At 45.1% G+C, this 23,418-nt stretch overlaps 1 protein-coding gene across 1 annotated transcript in view; it reads right to left on the bottom strand.

Annotated features, from left to right (window-relative positions):
- Nucleotides 1–23,418, bottom strand: part of ALDH1A2 (aldehyde dehydrogenase 1 family member A2) — a 177,241-nt gene that overhangs the window by 59,256 nt on the left and 94,567 nt on the right. The window contains exons 6-8 of the mRNA XM_029574784.1: nucleotides 20,887–20,948; nucleotides 5,178–5,306; nucleotides 4,561–4,674 (exon numbers count right to left, since the gene is read on the bottom strand). Coding sequence (XP_029430644.1) covers nucleotides 4,561–4,674; nucleotides 5,178–5,306; nucleotides 20,887–20,948 — 305 coding nt within the window. The remainder of the gene's footprint in view (nucleotides 1–4,560; nucleotides 4,675–5,177; nucleotides 5,307–20,886; nucleotides 20,949–23,418) is intronic.

Here is a 23,418-nt window from a genome sequence, read left to right as displayed (position 1 = left end):
TTTGTAGGCGCATCAGGCGCAAATAAAAGTACCCGGGATTTTAGTAGATACGCGCGTAGCCGCGCGTATCCGCTAAAATCCTGGATCGGCGCGCGCAAGGCTACCGATTTCGTGTAGCCGGCGCGCGCCGAGCCGCGCAGCCTACCTCCGTTCCCTCCAAGGCCGCTCCGAAATCGGAGCGGCCTCGGAGGGAATTCGCTAACGCCCTCCCCTCACCTTCCCCTCCCTTCCTCTACCTAACCCACCCCCCTGGCCCTGTCTAAACCCCCCCTCCTACCTTTGTTGGGGGATTTACGCCTCCCAGAGGGAGAAGTAAATCCCCGCGCACCAGCGGGCCGCTAGCGTGCCTAGACGCAACCCGGGGGCGGTTCCGGAGGGCGCGGCCACCCCCCGGACCGCCCCGGGCCGAAACCACGCCCCCGGGCCCGCCCCCGAAACGCTGCATCCCGCCCCGAAAACGGCACTCCGCTCGGCTCCGCCCCCGACACGGCCCCGACACGCCCCCCTCGGAAAACCTCGGGACTTACGCGAGTCCCGGGACTCTGCGCGCGCCGGTAGGCCTGTTGAACATAGGCGCACCGGCGCGCAGGGCCCTGCTCGTGTAAATCCGGGCGGATTTACGCGAGCAGGGCTCTTAAAATCCGCCCCCACATGTTTAAATACACTTTACTCATCTGAGCGTTTGAAAATTGCTGCAGTAATATGCCATTGAATTGTCCATAGGATATTAATGTGTAAGTGCACTTTACATGGATAAATGGGCTTTTGAAAATTGCTACAATAATATGTTACATTTACACGCATAACTCCTTTGAAAATGACCTCCATCATGTCATATCTGCTGAGTGCTAGTTAAAAATCCCAAGGCCAATATTCAGCCACACTGATCAGCCCCAAGCTAGCCAGGTAATATGTAATCCAGCTGAAAAGATACCTGGCTAGCTTGGGGGTGGAGCGGGGGAATTCCAGGGAGGAGCCAGCTATCCGGTTAATTTAGTCAGACAAGCACTGATTTTCAGCAATATCTGGCTAACACTGGTGAATAGCAGTCCTAAAGTTAGCCAGATAAACTTTTAAGGTAGCCATGTATATTTGGCTAACTTTGCAGGCTGGAGAGCTGCTGAAAATAGATCCTCTACTTTTTTTTTTTTTTTTTTACACGTTTAGTTACAGTATGGTTAAAAATGCAAAGGATCTGAGATGATTTTTTTATCCCGGCATTGCCATCACACAATAGGAAAGCATTTTCCAAAGGTCAAGCCAATTCCTAAAAACATCATCTTGTGCTCTGAATTCCACTGTAGGTACAATTTTGCTAGAGGACCATTTTCTTACCACCAGTCCAGGGAAGTGCCTTGGATAAAATATTTAATGCTGTCTTTGTTTCAGTATTAAACTAAACATCAGAAGAAAAAAAAAAAGAAGCCTTAACTAATGTATGCATTAGTCAATTAATTCAAACTTATTGATAGACCTCTTGCCTTTATCAACGTTCGTCTCTTGCTCCAGTGGAGCTATTAGATTTAGTATGTTATTAGGTCTTATCTCTATGAAGTGAGGATTCAATTTTGTAATATTTTTCACTTCATCAAATCTGGCTTCGAAACTCACAGGAAGTGGTTGGAATGTACCAAAGTAGTGGAGAAAGCCAGCTGGGAACATAGAAAGGTTTCAGTAGTTTGGGAGAGGAAGCAGGGCTGCTGTGCAATTTAGAAAGCTCCTGGACTTTGCTCAAAGAGCTTTTGAAAAAAGAAAGATATTTTCTGAGACTGGAAAAATTGAAAGGTGATGCTGGACCTTCCAGGCCTGTTGCACTTTCCTGCTCTCTTCTGCACCAATCACTACTTTACAGCCCCTTGTTAAAACATGGTCCCCCTTCACCTTCTCTCTGACTCTGGAAGGACTTAGTAGGGTTTCCCAGAGAGCTACAATTCTGATTGCCCTGCTAGCAAAAGATACAGAAACTGCTCATTGGTTTTAGAGTTAATGTGTTTAATATTTCTCCTCAAGGGGTTTTAAGTAAATGATTGGGATCTGAGATTAAGGAAAACTTCAGGCACTTAGGCCTGACCACTTCTGGCTTTTGGCTGGCATGGTTTACCATTAACTAACTTGTAAAGATAATGAATTAACTTTGTATAAACGCGGTACCTGTAGGAGTTACTCGCAGGGGAATTTACTAGCGGTGGATTAAGGTGACTCAGGAGCCAAGCAATGCTTATCACTGAAGCAGGCTACTGGGGGAGACAGGAAAGAGAACAAATATTTCCCGTTTCTTGGCTTGTTTTCCTTTATGGGGAAAATCTAGTTCCATCTGTTTACAAATTATAACTACATTATTTAACAGCGGTGCAATATGAAGCATTTTGTTACAGAAAATCACAAACAATACGGAACAGTTTACACTGACTGCAGTAAAATGTTCCAGCTGGTCCAGCTTCATTTCTTCATGTGTGGCTCTTTTATGAGCAAATGCTTTTCACTTTCTATTAGTTTAGGTTCTTAAAGGGAAGCACTGGGTTATGGCAAAACCCACGACTTTGCAGTCCAAATGCCTATTGAAAGGGAAACTGTCTAGAGCTGCAATCACAAGACTGAAAGGTGTACCTATGGAGTTCATTAAATTTCCCCTAACCTTCTTCACATTGCCTTTCCCATGCCCCTCTCCAGGTAAGTCTCTCTTCCCACTGGAAGGAAGAACGCTTTGTCAGAGCAGAACAAAAGCAAAGGCAGAGCAGCAGATCTAAGGCAGGCAAAAGGTGATGGGAGGGGAGGACCACTGAAAGAGTACAGGTGGAGAGGAGACAGTGTTTCTCCAATAAACACTGGCTTAATTTATTTTGCACTAGGGTGTTATAGCAGTATTTATTGGTTAAAACCTAAAAACAGAAGTCCTATTTATAATTAATTCCTGAGATGACATTAGGGTTTTAAATGTTCCCTATAGGGTTACCGACAGGCTCTGTTTTGTTTTTTTTCAGGACAAATAAATCCAGCCATGGTTTTACCCATTGCTTGCAGTTCTGATTTGCTTAAGAAAAAACATGAGCTACAAACATTGATGTATACAGCCTTGGAATAGCGTGTCCTAAAAAAACCGAAACAAAAACAGAGCCAGTCAGCAAGCCTGCATTCTTAACCATGCCCACTTTGTGAATCTGTGTAAATTAGGGAACTGCTATGCTTATCCACATTGGAAACCCACCCTGGCATCATATGGAGATATAGAATAAAATTGCAACATAGCCCAAATAAAATTAAACCATAAAACTGTGATTGGATCTTAACCTTTACTCATAATCCTAGTATTTTCAGATAGGCGTGGTTCACTGAAGCATGATCACAGATTGCAATAAAAATAAACGAATCCAGGTATCAAGGAAAGGACAACAGAGCTGAATCCTGAAACTGATCATGCTGTAAAAACTTGGACTTGTATACACTTGGAGGAGACATCAAGAAGATTTTATCCCAGGAGGAAGGCTTTGGACTTCTACTTCACATGCTCTCCCCTCAGGGTATTTAAATCAAGATTTGAATAACATGGTTTTGTGTGAGATTCCAGAATGTGTAAGACATGCAAATGTTGTATTGTACTATCATTTTACAAACTTTTTTCAATTTTGGGCACTGCATCACTTTTTTTTCATAGGCCGCCGGTGCGCGCAGAGCCCCAGGATGCGTGTAAGTCCTGGGGCTTTGTAAAAGGGGTGTGTCGGGGGCGTGCCCGGAGCGACGCGGCGTTTTGGGGGCGTGTCGCATTTCGGGGGCGGCGACGCGGGCGTGGTTTTTGCCCAGGGTGTTCCGGGGGCGTGGCCGCGGCCTCCGGACCAGCCCCCGGGACCGGAACATGGAGCGGGGCTGCTGGCCGACGTGCACAAAGTTTTGCCTGCTTTCAGCAGGCGTAACTTTGCCGACAAAGGTGGGGGGGTTTTAGATAGGGCCGGGGGGGTGGGTTAGGTAGGGAAAGGGAAGGGAAGGTGCTGGGGAGGGCGAAGGAAAGTTCCCTCCGAGGCCGCTCTGATTTCGGAGCAGCCTCGGAGGGAACAGGCAGCGCGCGCTGGGCTCGGCGCGCGCAGGTTGCACAAATGTGCACCCCCTTGCGCGCGCTGACCCGGATTTTATAAGATATCTTATGAAATCCAGCGTACTTTTGTTCATGCCTGGTGCACGAACAAAAGTACGCGATCGCACAAATTTTTAAAATCTACCCCATAATGCAGAGTCATATGGGATGTGGGGATGCAAAGATGGAATGCGTGAGGCAACTGAAGATAAAAGCAACATGCGTTGTGCTTGCCACTGGCAGGCTCAAAGATGGCAGGACTGTGTCTGGAAAAGGGATTTTTCTTAAAGAGTTGTGGCTATAATAAAGGTTTACATGTTTTGCTTTACTGTAATACAGAGGCTTTTTCTCTTAAAAGCAAAACACAATGATACTTTAATACTATCAACAGCCCCCCTATTCTGAGGAATGGCACCAGCTGGTGACAGGTACTTCACTGTCTGTAGGTCACTGTATCTATTCATGAATTCTTATATTACAGCAAACACACTTACCTCTATAGATCCAGTAAAAGCAATCTTGTCTATGCCTGTATGGGAAGCTATTGCTGCACCAGCAGTTGGACCATATCCTGGCAAAATATTGACAACTCCTGGTGGAAACCCAGCCTATCAAAATATAATTATGGAAATTACAGTGTGAAGTTTGAACAAGTAAATGAAATGAAAGCAGACATCCCCTCTGATTCCTGACCTGTAAACGGAGGTTTTGTGGGCTCAGGCTGCAATGCTGGGTGCTGCAACATTGGGAGGGGGGAGGGGAAGGTCAGAGGGGTGGTGGAATCCAGGCTCAGATCCCTCATCCATCAGGGCCAGCTGGGTCTAGGTGCACTGTGGAGAGGGTGTGCTGGGGCCCTTGGAAGGAGGGAGGGAAGGACGGAGGGAGGGAGGGAGGAAGGTAGCAGCTACTACAGTTTGGCTCCTAATGACCAATGAGCAGCATTGAGGATGTAGCTTGGAGGGTGCACTCCATTGGTCTTTAAGGCTGGCAAGGGTCCCCTGAGCAGCCTGGATGTGCAGTCTGAATGGAGGATTAAAAGAGAGCAAGAAAAAGACAACAAAAGCAAAAAAAAACCCCCACCCTTTTATATTAACCCATCCTTTCTTCTCACCTCCTTGATGAGGGCTCCCATGTAGAGGGCACTGAGTGGTGTTTGTTCTGCTGGTTTAATAACAACTGTATTACCGCAACACAGCGCTGGAGCAATCTTCCAGGCGAACATCAGCAGAGGGAAGTTCCACTGTAAGAAAATATTTAAAAGGCAGAGAAAATGATTGCAGCAAACCTTTGTTTTCAAGATGTTAAGCTGCTAGTTAAGAAGGCAACTTTTAAATCAGCGAGTGCGTTCATCGGCCCGCACCCAGGGACGTGACCATTTTGTAACATACATGTGTTATCTGTGCAAATGTTATGAAATAGCCTGACAACTTACACACGAATGCGCAATTTTAAGTGGGCACACACGCCTATGGGGTAGATTTTAAAAATTTGCGCGATCGCGTACTTTTGTTTGCGCACCAGGCGCAAACAAAAGTACGCTGGATTTAATAAGATATGCGTGTAGCCGTGCGTATCTTATAAAATCCGGGGTCGGCACGCGCAAGGGGGTGCACATTTGTGCAACCTGCGCGCGCCGAGCCCAGCGCGGCTGCCTGTTCCCTCTGAGGCCGCTCCGATTTCGGAGCGGCCTCAGAGGGAACTTTTCTTCGCCCTCCCTCCACCTTCCCCTCCCCTCCCCTCCCTTCCCCTACCTAACCCACCCCCCCGGCCCTATCTAAATCCCCCCTTACCTCTGTTGCACGATTTACGCCTGCTAAAAGCAGATGTAAATCTGCGAGCGCCAGCGGGCTGCTGGCGCGCCATCACCCGACCCAGGGGCTGGTCCAGAGGCCTCGACCACGCCCCCGGGCCGGCGCCATGCCCCCGGGACCACCCCCGAAACGCCGCGTCACGCCCCCGAAACGCTGCGTCATTTCGGGAACGCCCCCAACACGCCCCCTCCCCGCCCCTTTTACGAAGCCCCGGGACTTACGCGCGTCCTGGGGCTCTGCGCGCACCGGCAGCCTATGCAGAATAGGCGCGCCAGCGCGCGAGGGCCCTGCGCACGTAAATCCGGCCGGATTTACGCGCGCAGGGCATTTAAAATCCGCCCCTATGTGCGTAAATGCTGCTACCATGGAAGTGGGGGTGATTTTAAAAGACATGCACGCCGAAGCCATTACCAGTTTTCCCCGCTTATTCCCAGTTCGCCCAACTAAGGGATAGGACTTCTAAATACCCCTAGTTTAATAGCCTCCCTTCTCCACTATTAGACCTAAACTTTAAAAACCCTGCTGATCCGCTTAGAATTTTTTGTTTTACAACTTACACATTATCCATAGCAGAAGTAAAGTTACACTGCAGGGGACCTGGTGCATGCCAGTGCACGTTTTTACAAGCAAATTTCAAGTTTGAATCCAGGAACACCCAGACCACGCCCACACTCCGCCCTTTTTTTGAATTTTTCATTTTTGTGCACAGCAGCAAGTACACACGTATCCAGGTGGCTTTTAAAATCCACTCGACCTGCACGAGTCCAACTTGTGTACATACCTCCCCGTTTTGGCACCCTGGGCTTTTAAAATTCACCTTTAAATCTTCCTCAGGCTCATACTTAAAACAATGTTTTAAGTATGAGCCTGAGATTTTCAAGCAAGATTTTCAAACAAGTACTCCCTGGTACAAGACATCCATCTGTACCTTCTAGTCCTCCATTTCTGAGGAATCCTAATTTCCCCATCCTCTGGCAAATATACGTTCTTTCACTTCAATGACGTTGAATTTTATTTTATTTTTATCTCAGCTCTCAGTTTCTTTGTCATCGGCATCTCTCATCATCACTTTTAGCCCTACACCCCTTCCCCCCCATGTAAAGTTTGGCTTCATGGTGTTGACTGAGGATGTACATATAAAAGTTTCACCGACCTTGGAAAAATTTATAATCAAATCTTAGGCAGCTGATTAGCATTACTTGGCAGGAAACCGATGTATGTGGACAGAATTTTGATAGGCACAGATTACAAACTCTCTTAGACCTGAGTTCTCATCTACTATACTCTCACTCCTGTTTGCTACATGCTGGTCTTCATGCAGTCATACGCTCAACACTCTCCTAGCCACAGTGGCCTCTTCACACTTAGAATGAATTTGGACTTCTTTAAAATTTCTAGCCTGCCTTTCTAAATGATGCTCAGAGTGATCTTGTTGTTTTATGTTTTACTTGATGTCAACTAATGTTGTTTGTGATCTGATTTTATGATCGTTTTTTTCTAATTCACCTAGAGTTGGTGATAGTGCAGAGTATACATTTTTAAATTAAATAAATAAGTAAATAGTGTGGCCATTGTGTTATTCTACGTGAATGCTCAGAAATAAAGGATAACAAATACAAACAAAAAGTATATTGAGGATGTAGCTTGGAGGGCGCACTCCATTGGTCTTTAAGGCTGGCAAGGGTCCCCTGAGCAGCCTGGACGTGCAGTCTGATGGAGGATCAAAAGAGAGGGAGAAAAAGGCAACAAAGGCTTAACTTAATACATCTCTTGACTAACTTTTGGGAGTTATCACCTCACCTCATATCTATATCTATTTCTATATGTTTGTTTGTTTTTATTTGTCAGCCGTTATTTCTGAGTGTTGTTAGTATTCAGGTACAATAAGTCTCTGCCCCAAAAAGCTTACAGTCTGAGTCAATGGGAGATAAAAGTGACTTGCCCAAGGCACAAGGAAAGTTAGTTGGTAGTATAAGCTGTTCTATTTGCTCTGATTAATGTTAGCCTACAGCAATGTATCAAAAGAAACTAACTATTATTATTACCATTCCTAAAGACTCATTCATGGCACTAAACTAGTCACAGTAAAAAGCAATAGCAATAACAGATCCGAGCAGGGCAGGTTTTCTGCAAATATACATGCCTTATTAATATTCTACAATACAAATGGATCTGGGTTTTTGATGGCATTACAATGTTTTAATAAATAAAATCCTTGCTAGCACACAATCCAGCTTCTTTAAATGACTGTTTATAGCACCCTTAGCTTCTCTCATCATTGCTGATTGAGTTGCATTGGGAAAACATAATGGAAAACAGAGTTAGTCTGTAGTATTATGTTATCGGGTACAAATAAAAAAGGACCTAGCATATTGGATTATTATAATTATTGGGATGGGGCCAGGATTACACTACAATATGAGAAACAATTAATAACAATGATACGTCAGATAATGGAATTATCTGTCACCAAGAGTCAGTCATGCACTGTCAGAATGAGTTACTGCCTGATAGTTATCAGCTGCTTTTTCTGTAGACTTCTCTCTAGCCCCTGGCAACCTTGTAAAAATATACAAATGCCTTTTCTTCACAGAACACCCAATTTCTTTCCGTAGAATTGTTTATAAACTTTGTAACATGAGTAATTCAAAGGTTTCTATATTAAATATTTCAAAGCTTTCTAGGAGGCTTTGAAAACAAGAGTTGAAAAAACCAGGACTGACTCACCTGTTCCTTAGAAACTGGAGCCAGATGGACACTCTAAATGACAATGGGGATGTTCTTTCATTTGAAACGAAATGGGAAATTTCAAACACATTTCCAATTTATTTCATTTTGAAAACAAAATAATAACAAGTTAAGTTGTTTCTTTTCATTTTCAAATGGCCGCCACCAAAATACCCTCACCCTGGACATCCCCTGTTCCCCTGAAACCACTTAGCCCATCTGCTAGTCTAAAGGACAGGAGTGAAATTCAGCCACTCCTTCCCCACCAGATCCCCGTTTCCAAATGGCATTGGTGAGCCCTGCAGCAGGTGGCATTTTGTTGCATGGAGGTATATTTGTATCTTCCTGCAGAGGTACCCAAAGGCATTGCTAGGGATGTAAAAGATAAGGGGCATGGGCCCATAAGCTCCTCCCCCCTCAATTCTAATAATTAAGCAACTGAACAATCACAACCAGCAGCTTCCTCCCCACCATGAACAATCCTGTAAAAATACTTTTAAATATTATTTAAATGATTTCTGCCTTACAGTCCCATGCAGCTGTCATCAAGAAGTAAGCCTACATGACCTGTGATGAGGGAACTGCTTTGTTTGTTTGATCCCAGTGGGGATCCCATGGATTCCTCCACACCTGCCTCTTACCATGCTCTGTCCATGCAGAAAGCATGTTCATAAAGCAGGAGGCACAGCAGCAAATATTTTGCACCATTGTCAAGAGGTGCTGGCTATGCATGTCAGTGGTGTCTCTAGCCAGAAGAGCCTTCTGTCCATTCTCTGTACTCTCCCCTCCCTAGCCCTAAGCCTTAGTTTCATCTCTCTAGCTCCAGTTCCTTGTCAGTCATTCCCTCCCTCTGCTTCTCTTTCTAATCCCCATGCTGCCATAAATAAAAATCTCCTCTCCTTGCCCCATTTCTACCTTCTCTCATCCCCTTCAAAAATCCATCTTTTTCAATTGTCTCTCATAAGAACATAAGAACATGCCATACTGGGTCAGACCAAGGGTCCATCAAGCCCAGCATCCTGTTTCCAACAGTGGCCAATCCAGGCCAAAAGAACCTGGCAAGTACCCAAAAACTAAGTCTATTCCATGTTACCATTGCTAGTAATAGTTAGCAGTGGCTATTTTCTAAGTCAATTTAATTAATAGCAGGAAATGGACTTCTCCTCCAAGAACTTATCCAATCCTTTTTTAAACACAGCTATACTAACTGCACTAACCACATCCTCTGGCAACAAATTCTCACCCCTCTGCAGCCCTCCAAGTCCTTCACACCATATCCCAACCTTTTCTCACCTTTCAGACCCCTTCTCCTATCCTACATCTCACATCCACAGCCACAGCCACATCTCATAATTATCAACCCATCTAATTACACCCTCATTCAAGCTCCCCACCCAGTTGCTACCCCTGTTCGCCCCACCTGTCCCCAAGACCCTGCTTTTCCTCTGCTCATTCTCTGAGTGCCTGCTCTACCCACAAATTTGACTCTCCACTCTCCCTACCACAACAAACCTCTGCTCCCTTCTCTCCCACCCTCCAATCTGGTGCTGTTCCCTTCTCCAAACCCTGAGACTCTACTCTCCCTCCCCACAATCTAGAAGTCCTCACTCTCCCCTCCTCCTCACGCAACAAATCTGGGTGTCCCCTTCTTCCCTCAGTCTCCACTCTTCCTCTCCTCCCAATCTGTGTGTCCCCACACTCCTTCCCCTTGCCCCCCAGCAAACTTGGGGGTCCCTCAAGTCCATGTTCTGCTGCCTGGATCCACATTTAAACTTTTGAAAGTGGCTGCCCACGTTTTTTTTATTCCACTTACCTCCCTGCTCCTTGCATCTTTTATAAGCTTGCAACCGGATGCTCTTCCTTCTGCAGTGCCAGTACTTTGCTGCTTCCTTCATGCTGGCATAGTTCAATGACAAGATGTTTGAATGATGGGGCTCTCTGTATCTATGGAGTCCTGAATGATTCAAACATCTTGTCATTAAACTGTTACGGCTATGACTGCTGTGCAACCGCCTCACCACCAGGGGTCCCTCTAGAGCTGGATCTCCTGACAGGCCCAGTCCATCTCCCTTCTCCTCTCTATGTTCTGGGCTGTCCCTTATAACCCTGCCTGACAGTTCCCTCAGGGCTTCGGCATCGAGCTCGCCTGGGCTCCCTGCTCTAGCCTTCCTTGCTTGCTGTGCATTTGGTCCCTGGACCTTCCCTTGCCTTGCGCGGCCTTCGGGCCTTATTCCTTGCCTTGCCTTGCCTTGCGTGGCCTTCGGGCCTTATTCCTTGCCTTGCCTTGTGCGGCCTTCGGGCCTTATTCCTTGCCTTGCCTTGCCTTGCGTGGCCTTCGGGCCTTATTCCTTGCCTTGCCTTGCCTTGCATGGCCTACAGGCCTTCTGTGTGTGTGTGGCCTACGGGCCTTCTGATCTGCCTTGCCCTGCTTACTGTGTGTGGCCTACGGGCCTTCTGTGTGTGTGTGGCCTACGGGCCTTCTGATCTGCCTTGCCCTGCTTACTGTGTGTGGCCTACGGGCCTTCTGTGTGTGTGTGGCCTACGGGCCTTCTGACCTGCCTTGCCCTGCTTACTGAGTGTGGCCTACGGGCCTTCTGTGTGTGTGTGTGGCCTACGGGCCTTCTGACCTGCCTTGCCCTGCTTACGGTGTGTGGCCTACGGGCCTTCTGTGTGGGTGTGTGGCCTACGGGCCTTCTGACCTGCCTTGCCCTGACCCAGCCTGGACCCAGACACTGCTACTTGCCGCCTGCCCTGACCCAGCCTGGACCCAGACACTGCTACTTGCCGCCTGCCCTGACCCAGCCTGGACCCAGACACTGCTACTTGCCGCCTGCCCTGACCCAGCCTGGACCCAGACACTGCTACTTGCCGCCTGCCCTGACCCAGCCTGGGCCCAGACACTGTTACTTGCCGCCTGCCCTGACCCAGCCTGGACCCAGACACTGTTTATAGCCTTTCCTGTCTCTCTCCACCTGGAGCCACCCCGCTGGGTGGTGTTCACGACCCCTGGCCGGAGCCCAAGCGTAACAGTATGCCGAAGCCACCAAATTTCCAGGGGAAGAGATAGGTCTGTGTGCTAAACCAGTGAGTCAACTTTTCACTATTACAAGATGCCTCCTTCTTCAAAGTTTTATACCTGCAATTCCTGTCAGACCTTGAATTACCCAAGCTATCAGAACTGCCTAGCCTGTCAACTTGCTGGTCAGGAACACTGGACATGCAGTAACTGCAATAAGAGAAATGTCTCTGTCTACCAAGAGTGTTTAAACTGTTCTACTCCAAAGCCAGGATGGTGGAAATGTTCATGTATTCCCTGCCTATTACCACCAGGCAAACCGTGCCCCTGTTGTTCAGCTACAGGACCAGCTGCTTCATTAGGGAGAACAGTCAGCTCTACTACCATGTGTTCAGCTTCTGGCCCAGTTAACAACATTATTTCATGTAACAGTTTATGGATTAAGCATTCTAGCACTTCATCTCTGGACACTTTGGAAAAAACTTGCTCTGAAAATCTCAGAACTCACCGGGTTAAGAAGCCTTCAATAACTTCCACGCTAGAGCACCAGAAACAGAAGCAGAGGGAAGTAATTAACTCTAGCAGGGCTCTGCTTCCCACAGCTGCCAAGTGGACACTAACGAGCACCTTCCCTAGACGTCCTAGAACTGCCTGTGCCTTCTCTAAACTGTTCCTCCAGAAACAAAATCAGGAGCGTCAGACTTTGGCTCGAGGTATCAAGCCCACGGCAGTACAATCTGTGTCTTCCATGCACACTACTTCTAACCTTGCTACTCTGCCATCTGAACCTGCTGCACAACCCCAAGAAGAGCCTGAGTCTGCTGAACCGGTCCTGCTGTCATCCCCGGAGGGGTCCGAACCGGCCCTGCTGCCGCCCCTGGATGGGTCCGAACCGGTCCTACTGACAGACTTTCTGACTCAGCCATCTGAGCCTGCTGATCCGGTCCTGCTGCCGCCCCTGGAGGGGCTCGAACCGGTCCTACTGCCGCCCCTGGAGGGGCTCGAACCGGTCCTGCTGCCGCCCCTGGAGGAGTCCGAACCAGTCCTACTGACAGACTTTCTGACTCAGCCATCTGAGCCTGCTGATCCGGTCCTGCTGCCGCCCCTGGAGGGGCTCGAACCGGTCCTGCTGCCACCCCTGGAGGGGTCCGAACCGGTCCTACTGACAGACTTTCTGACTCAGCCATCTGAGCCTGCTGAACCGGCCCTGCTGCCGTCCTCGGAGGGGTCCGAACTGGCCCTGCTGCCGCCCCTGGAGGGGTCCGAACCGGTCCTACTGACAGACTTTCTGACTCAGCCATCTGAGCCTGCCGAGCCGGTCCTGCTGCCGTCCTCGGAGGGGTCCGAGCCGGTCCTGCTGCCGCCCCCGGAAGGGCTCGAGCCGGTCCTTCTGCCGTCCCTGGAGGGGTCCGAACCGGGCCTGCTGCCGTCCCCGGAGGGGTCCATACCGGCCCTGCTGCCGCCCCCGGAGGGGTCCGAACCGGGCCTGCCAACAGACTTTGTTACTCAACTATCTGAGCCTGCTGTACCGGTCCAGCTGCCGCCCCTGGAGGGGTCCATACCGGTCCAGCTGCCTCCCCGAGAGGGGTCCGTACCGGTCTTGCTGCTGCCCCCAGAGGGGTCCGTACCGGTCTTGCTGCTGCCCCCGGAGGAGTCCGAACCGGGCCTGCCAACTGACTTTGTTACTCAACTATCTGAGCCTGCTGTACCGGTCCAGCTGCCGCCCCTGGAGGGGTCCATACCAGTCCAGCTGCCTCCCCGAGAGGAGTCCGTACCGGTCCTGCTGCTGCCCCTGGAGGGGTCCATACCGGTCCTGCTGCTGCCCCCGGAGGGGTCCGAACTGGGCCTGCCAACTGACTTTGTTACTCAACTATCTGAGCCTGCTGTACCGGTCCTGATGCCGACCTTGGAAGGGTCCGGAACGGCCCTACTGTCGCCTCAAGAAGGGTTACAGACTATTTCTCTGCCCCAGGTGGGGTTTGTGTTCCCCTTGTCACCCCAGGAGGAGTTATGGAAATCTGCACCACCTCTGCTACCCCAGGAGGGGTCTAACCCTGCCGCCTTATCACCCCAGGTGGGGGTATGGACTGCCTTACTGCCTTGGGAAGGAGTTGAACCTGCCGCATCACCCCCGGAGTGGTCTCACGTTATTATTGATTACCTCCTGCACAGATGGGATCCAGGAAGAGGGGGAGGCCTTGAGGGGGGGGTACTGTTATGGCTATGGCTGCTGTGCAACCGCCTCACCACCAGGGGTCCCTCTAGAGCTGGATCTCCTGACAGGCCCAGTCCATCTCCCTTCTCCTCTCTATGTTCTGGGCTGTCCCTTATAACCCTGCCTGACAGTTCCCTCAGGGCTTCGGCATCGAGCTCGCCTGGGCTCCCTGCTCTAGCCTTCCTTGCTTGCTGTGCATTTGGTCCCTGGACCTTCCCTTGCCTTGCGCGGCCTTCGGGCTTTATTCCTTGCCTTGCCTTGCCTTGCCTTGCGTGGCCTTCGGGCCTTATTCCTTGCCTTGCCTTGCCTTGCGTGGCCTTCGGGCCTTATTCCTTGCCTTGCCTTGCCTTGCCTTGCGTGGCCTACAGGCCTTCTGTGTGTGTGTGGCCTACGGGCCTTCTGATCTGCCTTGCCCTGCTTACTGTGTGTGGCCTACGGGCCTTCTGTGTGTGTGTGGCCTACGGGCCTTCTGATCTGCCTTGCCCTGCTTACTGTGTGTGGCCTACGGGCCTTCTGTGTGTGTGTGGCCTACGGGCCTTCTGACCTGCCTTGCCCTGCTTACTGAGTGTGGCCTACGGGCCTTCTGTGTGTGTGTGGCCTACGGGCCTTCTGACCTGCCTTGCCCTGCTTACGGTGTGTGGCCTACGGGCCTTCTGTGTGGGTGTGTGGCCTACGGGCCTTCTGACCTGCCTTGCCCTGACCCAGCCTGGACCCAGACACTGCTACTTGCCGCCTGCCCTGACCCAGCCTGGACCCAGACACTGCTACTTGCCGCCTGCCCTGACCCAGCCTGGACCCAGACACTGCTACTTGCCGCCTGCCCTGACCCAGCCTGGACCCAGACACTGCTACTTGCCACCTGCCCTGACCCAGCCTGGACCCAGACACTGTTACTTGCCACCTGCCCTGACCCAGCCTGGACCCAGACACTGTTTATAGCCTTTCCTGTCTCTCTCCACCTGGAGCCACCCCGCTGGGTGGTGTTCACGACTCCTGACCGGAGCCCAAGCGTAACATAAACCACACAGGCGCAAAGGAAGCAGCAAGGTGCTGGCCCTGCAGGACTCAAGGCACTGAGGGAGAGACTTGGGACATGGGCTCCGTGTGCCTGTGCCCAATGAAGCCCCTGGAGTACCTCTACAACAAAATGGCATCAGCCTCAGAGTCCACCAATTCCATTTTTAAAAAGAGACCCAGCGGGGTAGAAGAGGCTGGGGATTGCTCCTGCCCCATAGACCTGTAGATGAGGTAAGTGGTTGAGGAGATCCAGGAGAGCTTGGGGGGAGGGAAGATGCTGTTTTGAGGGCTTTGGTAGGAAGGTTAGGTAGTGGCAGCAAAGAGGAACAGGGGAAGGGGTGGGGACCAGATTTTTTTTTTGTTTTGATTTGTTTTAAATGTATTTTTTAATTTGTTTTATTCTAAACAGATGAAACAAAAGGAGCAGTAAGTAATGGAACAAAAAAAAAACATGAGAAGCTAGGTAGGGGTTAGGGGTTTGGGAGGATGGGGTATAGAGAAGTTTCCTCCTAGTCCTCTCCTTAATTGGAGCAGACTGGGAGGAAACTGGGGAAGGCCTACTCGCATCGCCGCATGTTGGTTTGGAAATTCCCACCCCCCTCTGTGCATGCCAGTGCCAACCCGCCTACACATGCACGCGGATTTTAAATTCTGCTGCTCATGTGTGCACGGGAACCATATTTTATAATATGCGTGCATCGGCGCGTGCATGTTATAAAATAGCCACGTCCATATTAAAAAATCCACCCCTTAAATAGCATCACTTTCTGTATCTCATCATCAACAATAGATGATTCTATAATAGTGCGTCACTAGCACAGACCTGTTAAATAATAGCTGACAATTCTATACAACCTGAAAGGAAGTGATAGATCTTTGTAATTTCCAAAAAGCTTCATAAACAAAACTGTCAGCGTAGGATGGGTCATGTTCAAATGGTATTTGGAAGGATTTTTTTGAGATTTAGTGGTGACGAAGGGAGAAAAGGTTAGTTTGGTTTACTAATTTGTTATACTGCCTTTCCAAATAAAATCAAGGTGCTTTACAAAAGTACAACATGAAACATAATAAAATTATCTCTACAGTAAGACAATCCACAAATCATCATAAAGACTGTAGACAGAGATGAACCTGAAAACATCAACACATCACACAATAACATACAGGACAAAATAGAATAAAATAAAATATAAATCAGTTAAAAGCAATATAACAAGAGCAAAAATCTTATCAAAACCACAGGAATCCAAATGAATTTTAGAGCATATATGAAGAGGCCTGATTAAGGAGCAAAAACTCAACTGCTTTATAAAATTCCCCATAATTAGATTCCTTTTGGATTTCTAAAAAAGAGGTCTTAAAATTTCACTGAAATTATAGTTTTTAGGGGGCAATGATTTCTTCTAATGTGATACCTGCCTGACCCTTCAAATAAAGGACAGTTAAATGGCATTGAAATGGCACTGAAATTGCATCTAGAACTCATCAATCCCTATGTGTAGAACTAAAATATGAGTGCATTTTCTTGATAATCAGTCACAAAAAGTTTGACATTTCTTCTCAATAATCCCAACGTAAATATATGCAGAAATATGAGGAAGCTCCGTTGAAATCAATGACTGATAAAATGATGACGTAGGAAAGCGACAAACAGAAGGATGCCACAAGAGCGTCTTTTTCAATCTTTAATGAAGGAGACGTAAAATAAATTGCAAATGCCCGACTCTGGCCGAGTTTCGCCACCTATGGTGGCTGCCTCAGGGGCTACAAGTAAACATATAAAGTGTTTATTAACATAAAAATTAAATTAAAAACATAAATAATTAAAAACATAAATAATTCAAAATCACACAAACATATGAAAGCACAACATAAATATTGAATAAAAATAGTGACAATAAAAGCAATAAATCATATGAAATAAATACATAAAAAATCAAAAAGTAATGACAGTGGAAAAAATAAATAAAACCATATAGAAAGAGTAAAAGAACGCTGGAAGCAACAACAAATCGACAAAGGAACCAAAATGCTAAAATAAGCTTTTGAGGATTCTACCTTAATGTTTCTAGAAACGTAATCACGTGATGGTCCGGATAATGTCAACAGTCAAATTTCATTTCTATTGAAACGTAAAAGAAGGTCAGCTGAATATTTAAAACAATCAATATATAACTAAATGTGTAGCTCGAGGTAAGCCATATATTAAATTCATATGGGTGGGTATCTATTGGAAACACAACATTTCTCAACGGAAGAGATGCACAATGTATTCTGAATAAGGAAAACAAATGTGAAGTGCCTCGATATCAAAAAAGGAAACAATGTCCCTGATGAATATTCAGAAAAAACCAATTGAATATTGTAATTAATCCATCTGAAAAAAAGGGAAGCTATAGAAAAGGGAAAAGGTGAAAAAAGAAAAAAGAGAAAACAATAAAAGAGAAATGAATGTGAGAAAGAGTTAAACTAATTAATCACAAAACATCAAAATAAGAAAGCGTGACAAACAAAATTGAATGATGAATCAAACAACATAATAATACATCCGACTTAACCATGCCGTAGAGGAAACCAAACGGCATTTCTCTTTTATTGTTTTCTCTTTTTTCTTTTTTCACCTTTTCCCTTTTCTATAGCTTCCCTTTTTTTCAGATGGATTAATTAAAATATTCAATTGGTTTTTTCTGACATTATCCGGACCACTGACCACGGACCACGGACCACGGACCATTAAGGTAGAATCCTCAAAAGCTTATTTTAGCATTTTGGTTCCTTTGTCGATTTGTTGTTGCTTCCAGCGTTCTTTTACTCTTTCTATATGGTTTTATTTATTTTTTCCACTGTCATTACTTTTTGATTTTTTATGTATTTATTTCATATGATTTATTGCTTTTATTGTCACTATTTTTATTCAATATTTATGTTGTGCTTTCATATGTTTGTGTGATTTTGAATTATTTATGTTTTTAATTATTTATGTTTTTAATTTAATTTTTATGTTAATAAACACTTTATATGTTTACTTGTAGCCCCTGAGGCAGCCACCATAGGTGGCGAAACTCAGCCAGAGTCGGGCATTTGCAATTTATTTTACGTCTCCTTCATTAAAGATTGAAAAAGACGCTCTTGTGGCATCCTTCTGTTTGTCGCTTTCCTACGGTTTCACTGGATCGCCTACCCTGCTGTTTTTTGGGTCCTTCCCTGATAAAATGATGAGCCTGTGACAAAATGAAGTGCCATAGATGAATAGTTTTGGTTGCATATACCATCACTGACCAGGGTATGCCTTGCAGCACTTTTTTCGGTCAGAACTATAAAAAGAAAAGGAAGATACAGGAATGCAAATGTACTCATGTTGGCACGACCACAGTGGCTGGTAATATTACATAGGCTCGATATTTCCGCCACCGATGATAGAATTAGTCATTCCATTTTGTTAAGAAGGTTATCTGAAATAGGAATGGGCGGGGATGTTATTTGTTGATTCTAGTTGTGTCTATCAGACTGGGAACAGCAGGTTAGAGTAGGAGAGCAGCAATCTGCTTAGTTTACTATTCAATCAAGAGTTCCTCAAGGTTTGATGGTGTTATTTTTCTGCCTTATTTAATATTTACAAGCATCCTTTATGTTCAACTTTGGAATCGTATGATATTTGCTTCAAAATTTACACAGATGACATCCAATTGTTTTCTTCCATTTTGGAGTAATCTTCCATGTGTGTTGGCTTTAGCTAAACGTTGCTCAATGGATATTTACCTGGATATGTAGCAACAACTTGATTTTAAACCTATATAAGACAGAGGAAATATGGATTGCTAAATCTTCCATACCTTCCAGTTAATATGATTGCTCTAGTTTATCAAATAATGGAGTTTTGACATCTTTTATGGTTTCTGTCAGAAGTCTGGATTTTCAATATAACTCTCATCTTTCTTTCAAGCCACACACTTGGGCAATACTAAGCTCTGGTTTCTATAAACTTAATGTTATGCTATCTTAAATATATTTTGACCTGTGAGGATTTCCACACTGTAGTTCAAGCTTTTGTGCTAGCAGCACTAGATTATTGTAATTTACTTTATGTGGCACTTTCTAAGTTCTCTCTCAAAGCTTTACAGGTATTACAGAACTCGGCTGCCAGACTTGTTTTAGGGGGATTACCTTGAGAACAAGTAACTCCTTTAAATAATTGCTCCATTATTTACATTGGTTACCAATACTACATACAATTAAAATTCATAATTTTAGTGTTGGCTTACAAATCCCTTGGTCCTTCTTATTAGCAAATTTATTTACTCAGTATGTTCCTTTGAGGAGTCTATAGTCTGCTGACTGTTTTTTTGTTGTCCCGTCTGTTAGACAGGTTTGTTTAAACGAAACTTGGTGTCAAGTCATTTCTGTTATTGGTCCCATACTTTGGAACTCCTTACCAGCAAAGGTTTGATCCATCTTAGACTTTACTCTTTTTTGAAAAAAACTTAAAACATTTTTTAATCAGGAGGTATTTGGTTGTGATTAAAGTGTTATACAGTAGATGAAGTGTAGGTTGCATTTTATTGATCTTGGGCAATGGTGTGTTTTATAGTTATGTTTCTTTTATTGTTTGACATTTTATTTTGTATGTTTTAAAATATAATCTGCCTAGCACATGCTATAGGCAGAATATAAATATTATTTATTTATTTATCTAGGCATCTTATATACCGTCGTTCCATAAATAGATCACAACAGTTTACAAATTAACAGACAATTAACATACAATTATAGTTACAGAGGTGGTTTGCAGAGGATGGCATTTATCTATCAAATCTACCAAAACCAATTTCTCAGTACGTATTAACATTGGTCTAGAATAACTGGCATAGAGATCGGATAATGAGGATTGCTAATATATTTTGAATAAGTAAATAAATAGCACCATAATTACCATTTTAGATCCTCCTCTTCCTATTTTCATCATATCTCTTTGCCCTTTCCATTCTTCAACCTGTCTCTGATTTGCGAATCTCTGCCCTTGCTAGGGTAGGAGATTGGGAGATCATAGCAAAAGAAGAGCAAACAATTCAACTCTCCTCTTTTTAAAATTCTCCCACCAACCCTTGGCTCACATTTCCTGTTAGATCTTCAGCAATTCCAGGCATTCCAGTGGGCTCCCAGCTTTCCTGTAAGGATCCTGCTCAACTGAGAAGCACTGCGGGGAGGAAAGAGCACCCACGGCCATGGCAGAACCACTTCTCATGCAGGGGCATAGGGGATGTTATTAGATTTCAACCTGGCAGGACAAACCCCTTTATTATTCTGGTTTAGCTTTAATCCAAATGCCAAGTCAACCTGCTATAAAACACATTAAGAACTTCACTTACATTTCTGGGGTGGAAAGTTAAAATGTTAACTTTCCATCCCCAGTGAACATCAAAACTGGGTCAAAGTCAGGTGAAATCTGCAGAAAATCAAACTTTTACCCAACTCTGCTAAGGCTTTGTAAGTTGAATTAGCTAATAACAAGGGAATTGAAATGAGGGTGACAACCAGCATACCCAGTACTAGTGTCCTTTTGCAAAGCGAAGCAATCTCAGAGAATATGGAAAACCTCGGACGTGACCAGCTACTATAAGGACAAAAGCACACAAGAAAATGTATTTTGTGCATGGACACTGTGCAGGCTACAGTTTTCTACTGTGTTTTTTCAATAAACTATAAAAAGGCAACATTTTAAAAATCAGGTTTATATATCCATAAGTAATAAGAGAGTATTAGATTTAATACTAGGCTTATTTTTTTCTTTTTGGACCGTGAGAATTCCATTTCTTGAGAACATCACTGGTAACAACAGAGCTAAAACCCTATTAACCTGTCCAAATAAGCATTTGCAGGGAAGATGGTAAAGATATGTCAGCAATATGAGCTCAGCTTCTTTTTTTTCCTTTTTGGTAAATGGAAAATACACAGCTGCAAGGACCATGTTGTGTGTGTCTTTAAAGAGTGCTGAGTCAAATGAAAATAAATATCGGGTGCTTGCAGAGATACTCACGGGGATGATCTGTCCACACACGCCAATGGCTTCATGTCTTGTGAAAGTAAAATAATCTCCATCTGAAACAGATGAGCACTGTTAGTCCAGTTTGACTTGGCAGAACAAGAAAGGCTCAAGGTATTGGATCACCCTTTGTGGGACTTTGATGGCACTCAATGAAACGAAGACATGGAAGGAGGCCGGTTTCAGAGAGGCAGGGGGGAAGGGTGGGGATGAAATCAGCATCCCTGGAGCATATGTCCTGGATTTTCCAGTGACTCTCCGGGGGACCCTGGATCAACCATTTTATTTCCATCTGCCTCTATGCATTTATCTGTAAATAGATAATAAGAATAACAGTAACAATAATATTGTTCTTTCTCTCTTTATATGCTGTCATGTTAAAAGAAGCAGTATCATTAAAAAAAATGTAGATAATCCAGTTGGCAAGTCCAACAAACATAATCATTAAGATCTCCTGTTTCTATTCTGACTTTTTTTTTTTTACCTAGCCAGTAGCCACTCCCATCATGAATCTAGATAAATCATGGCACTACTGTGCTAGCCTCTGTCTGAATTCCATATATGATTCACCCTGCTATGTGTACAGTATGATAATAGCATGAGCAATGATAGACTGGATTCAGCAAAGGACATTTTTGTCTATGCCTCTAGTGTAGTACAAGGAAGGCGTTTCCAAGTATTCTTGCTATTTAGGTTCTGCATCCCTGATCCTGCCAAATCATGGACGACCCCGCTCTCCTTGGACAGATACGGCTGAAATTTGACAGGAACTTTGTCATTTCAGTAAGAGATTCTCCCACCAAGTGTCAGCCAAATATGTTCATGGAGAAGGCCTCTGATACATGTGTACATGCAGATGGGCAGACACTGATGAAATGCATCCTAAAAAAGAATATGGTTTTTTTCAAAAGAATGCAGGTGCACACTTTTTATTCCAGGGAATCTAAAAATATATGAGATAAAAAATATTATGGCTAAAACAAAAGGAATCCTTGCACTAAATATAAAGAATAGAAAAGTGGCAAGTATGTTAATATTACCCGCTGCCTATTTATTGGGACCTTACACCTTAAGCTAAAAGTTTGCAATTTCAGCTCCAGGTCAGAATTTATGGCCTATGTGTGGAAAACTGTAGCGAGGCCTGCGGGATAGTATTTTCCTCATGGAAGAAGCTATAATAATTAATTGCTGTAGCATGGCTCCTTATTAAATCATATAGACATGCCAGACTCCCTGGATCAGTTCTCCTTTTCTGATTCTTCTATCTGGGATTTCTTTTGCCTATATGAAGAGCATGCATTAGATTGGATCTGTTTGCCTGCATGTGTGGTTAAATCTCTATATACACATGCAATAAGTATGGACATTTGTATGCATGGTGTATGAAAGCCATAACCATTGAATCTATGTAGAAATGATGAATAAATTGGATCTCTGGGGAAAGGGTCTAAAATTACAGTATTGAATGTCTTTGGGAAACCTTGTACATCTGGTTACAATAAACACACTGATCCAGAAAGTTTCCTGGTGTTAAATACAGGTTTCAGATTGGCTCTGTTTAGAATCAAACTAGTTGTTGATTACTTTATATCACTTGTCCTTCACAATAAGATAGGGTGCTAAGTCCCAAATTAATCAGGTGGGGCCTGAGGAAGATGTGTGTGGTAAGCCACATCCAATAAAGAGAAAACATCGTCAAATATGCAACAGAGCTGCCAACAGGGAGGCGAAAGAAAGGAGGTGGGGAGCACTGCAAGGGAAATGGGTGGCAGGAAAAAGAGAGTCAGAAGGCGACAGGACGATGAAAAATGATCAGTGAGATGACAGATCCAATGGAAGCAAGCTTCTGCCAACATTAGTTGAATCCATGGCTACAGAAGAGCAAGACTGAAGTGAATTAGTATAATACTTGCAAATCAGCTCTTTTATCCAGCATGATGATCAGTGCTGTGGACATTCCTCTAGTACGTGGCCAATATTCAGGGTTAGTACAGTGCTGGCATGGTGCTCTTTCCATGCATCCTAAATATGTCAATATCCAACTTCCATTAGCAGCTAAAGGTACACCCTGCTTCAGAGAGACCTTCCCTTATAGTCTCCATGAAATCCCACCCCATCCTCCTTCTATTCTGCACCTTTCAGGCACCTGCCCTCGGCTCATACCTCTTGCATGTCTCCCAATCATTTTGCTTTAAAGTCTAAGCTCTTTCGGGCATGGTGTTTGACTTGTGTTAAATATTTGAGGAGCAATACTCAAATAGCCTTTGTAGATACAAAATATGATAGAGTCTCTTTAAAAATCACCCATCATAAACTATGTGGGTGCTAACAGTGTCAGCATGCTATGCACCTACTCTTTGCACTGGCAATAGCTGAGGAGGAGAAAATACTGTATTTATTTTTGAAAATGCCAAATATGCTTTCTGTTTTCCTCCTCTGAGCTAAACTCTTTCCCTCACCCAGGAACGCCTCATGTGCTATGGAAACTCATGCACACTTTTAGCCAGGCAGAAAAGGGCAAGATTA

The sequence above is a fragment of the Rhinatrema bivittatum genome, chromosome 13 (assembly GCF_901001135.1).
Source record: "Rhinatrema bivittatum chromosome 13, aRhiBiv1.1, whole genome shotgun sequence".
NCBI lineage: Eukaryota > Metazoa > Chordata > Amphibia > Gymnophiona > Rhinatrematidae > Rhinatrema > Rhinatrema bivittatum.
This window is presented reverse-complemented; position numbering and strand designations above follow the sequence as displayed.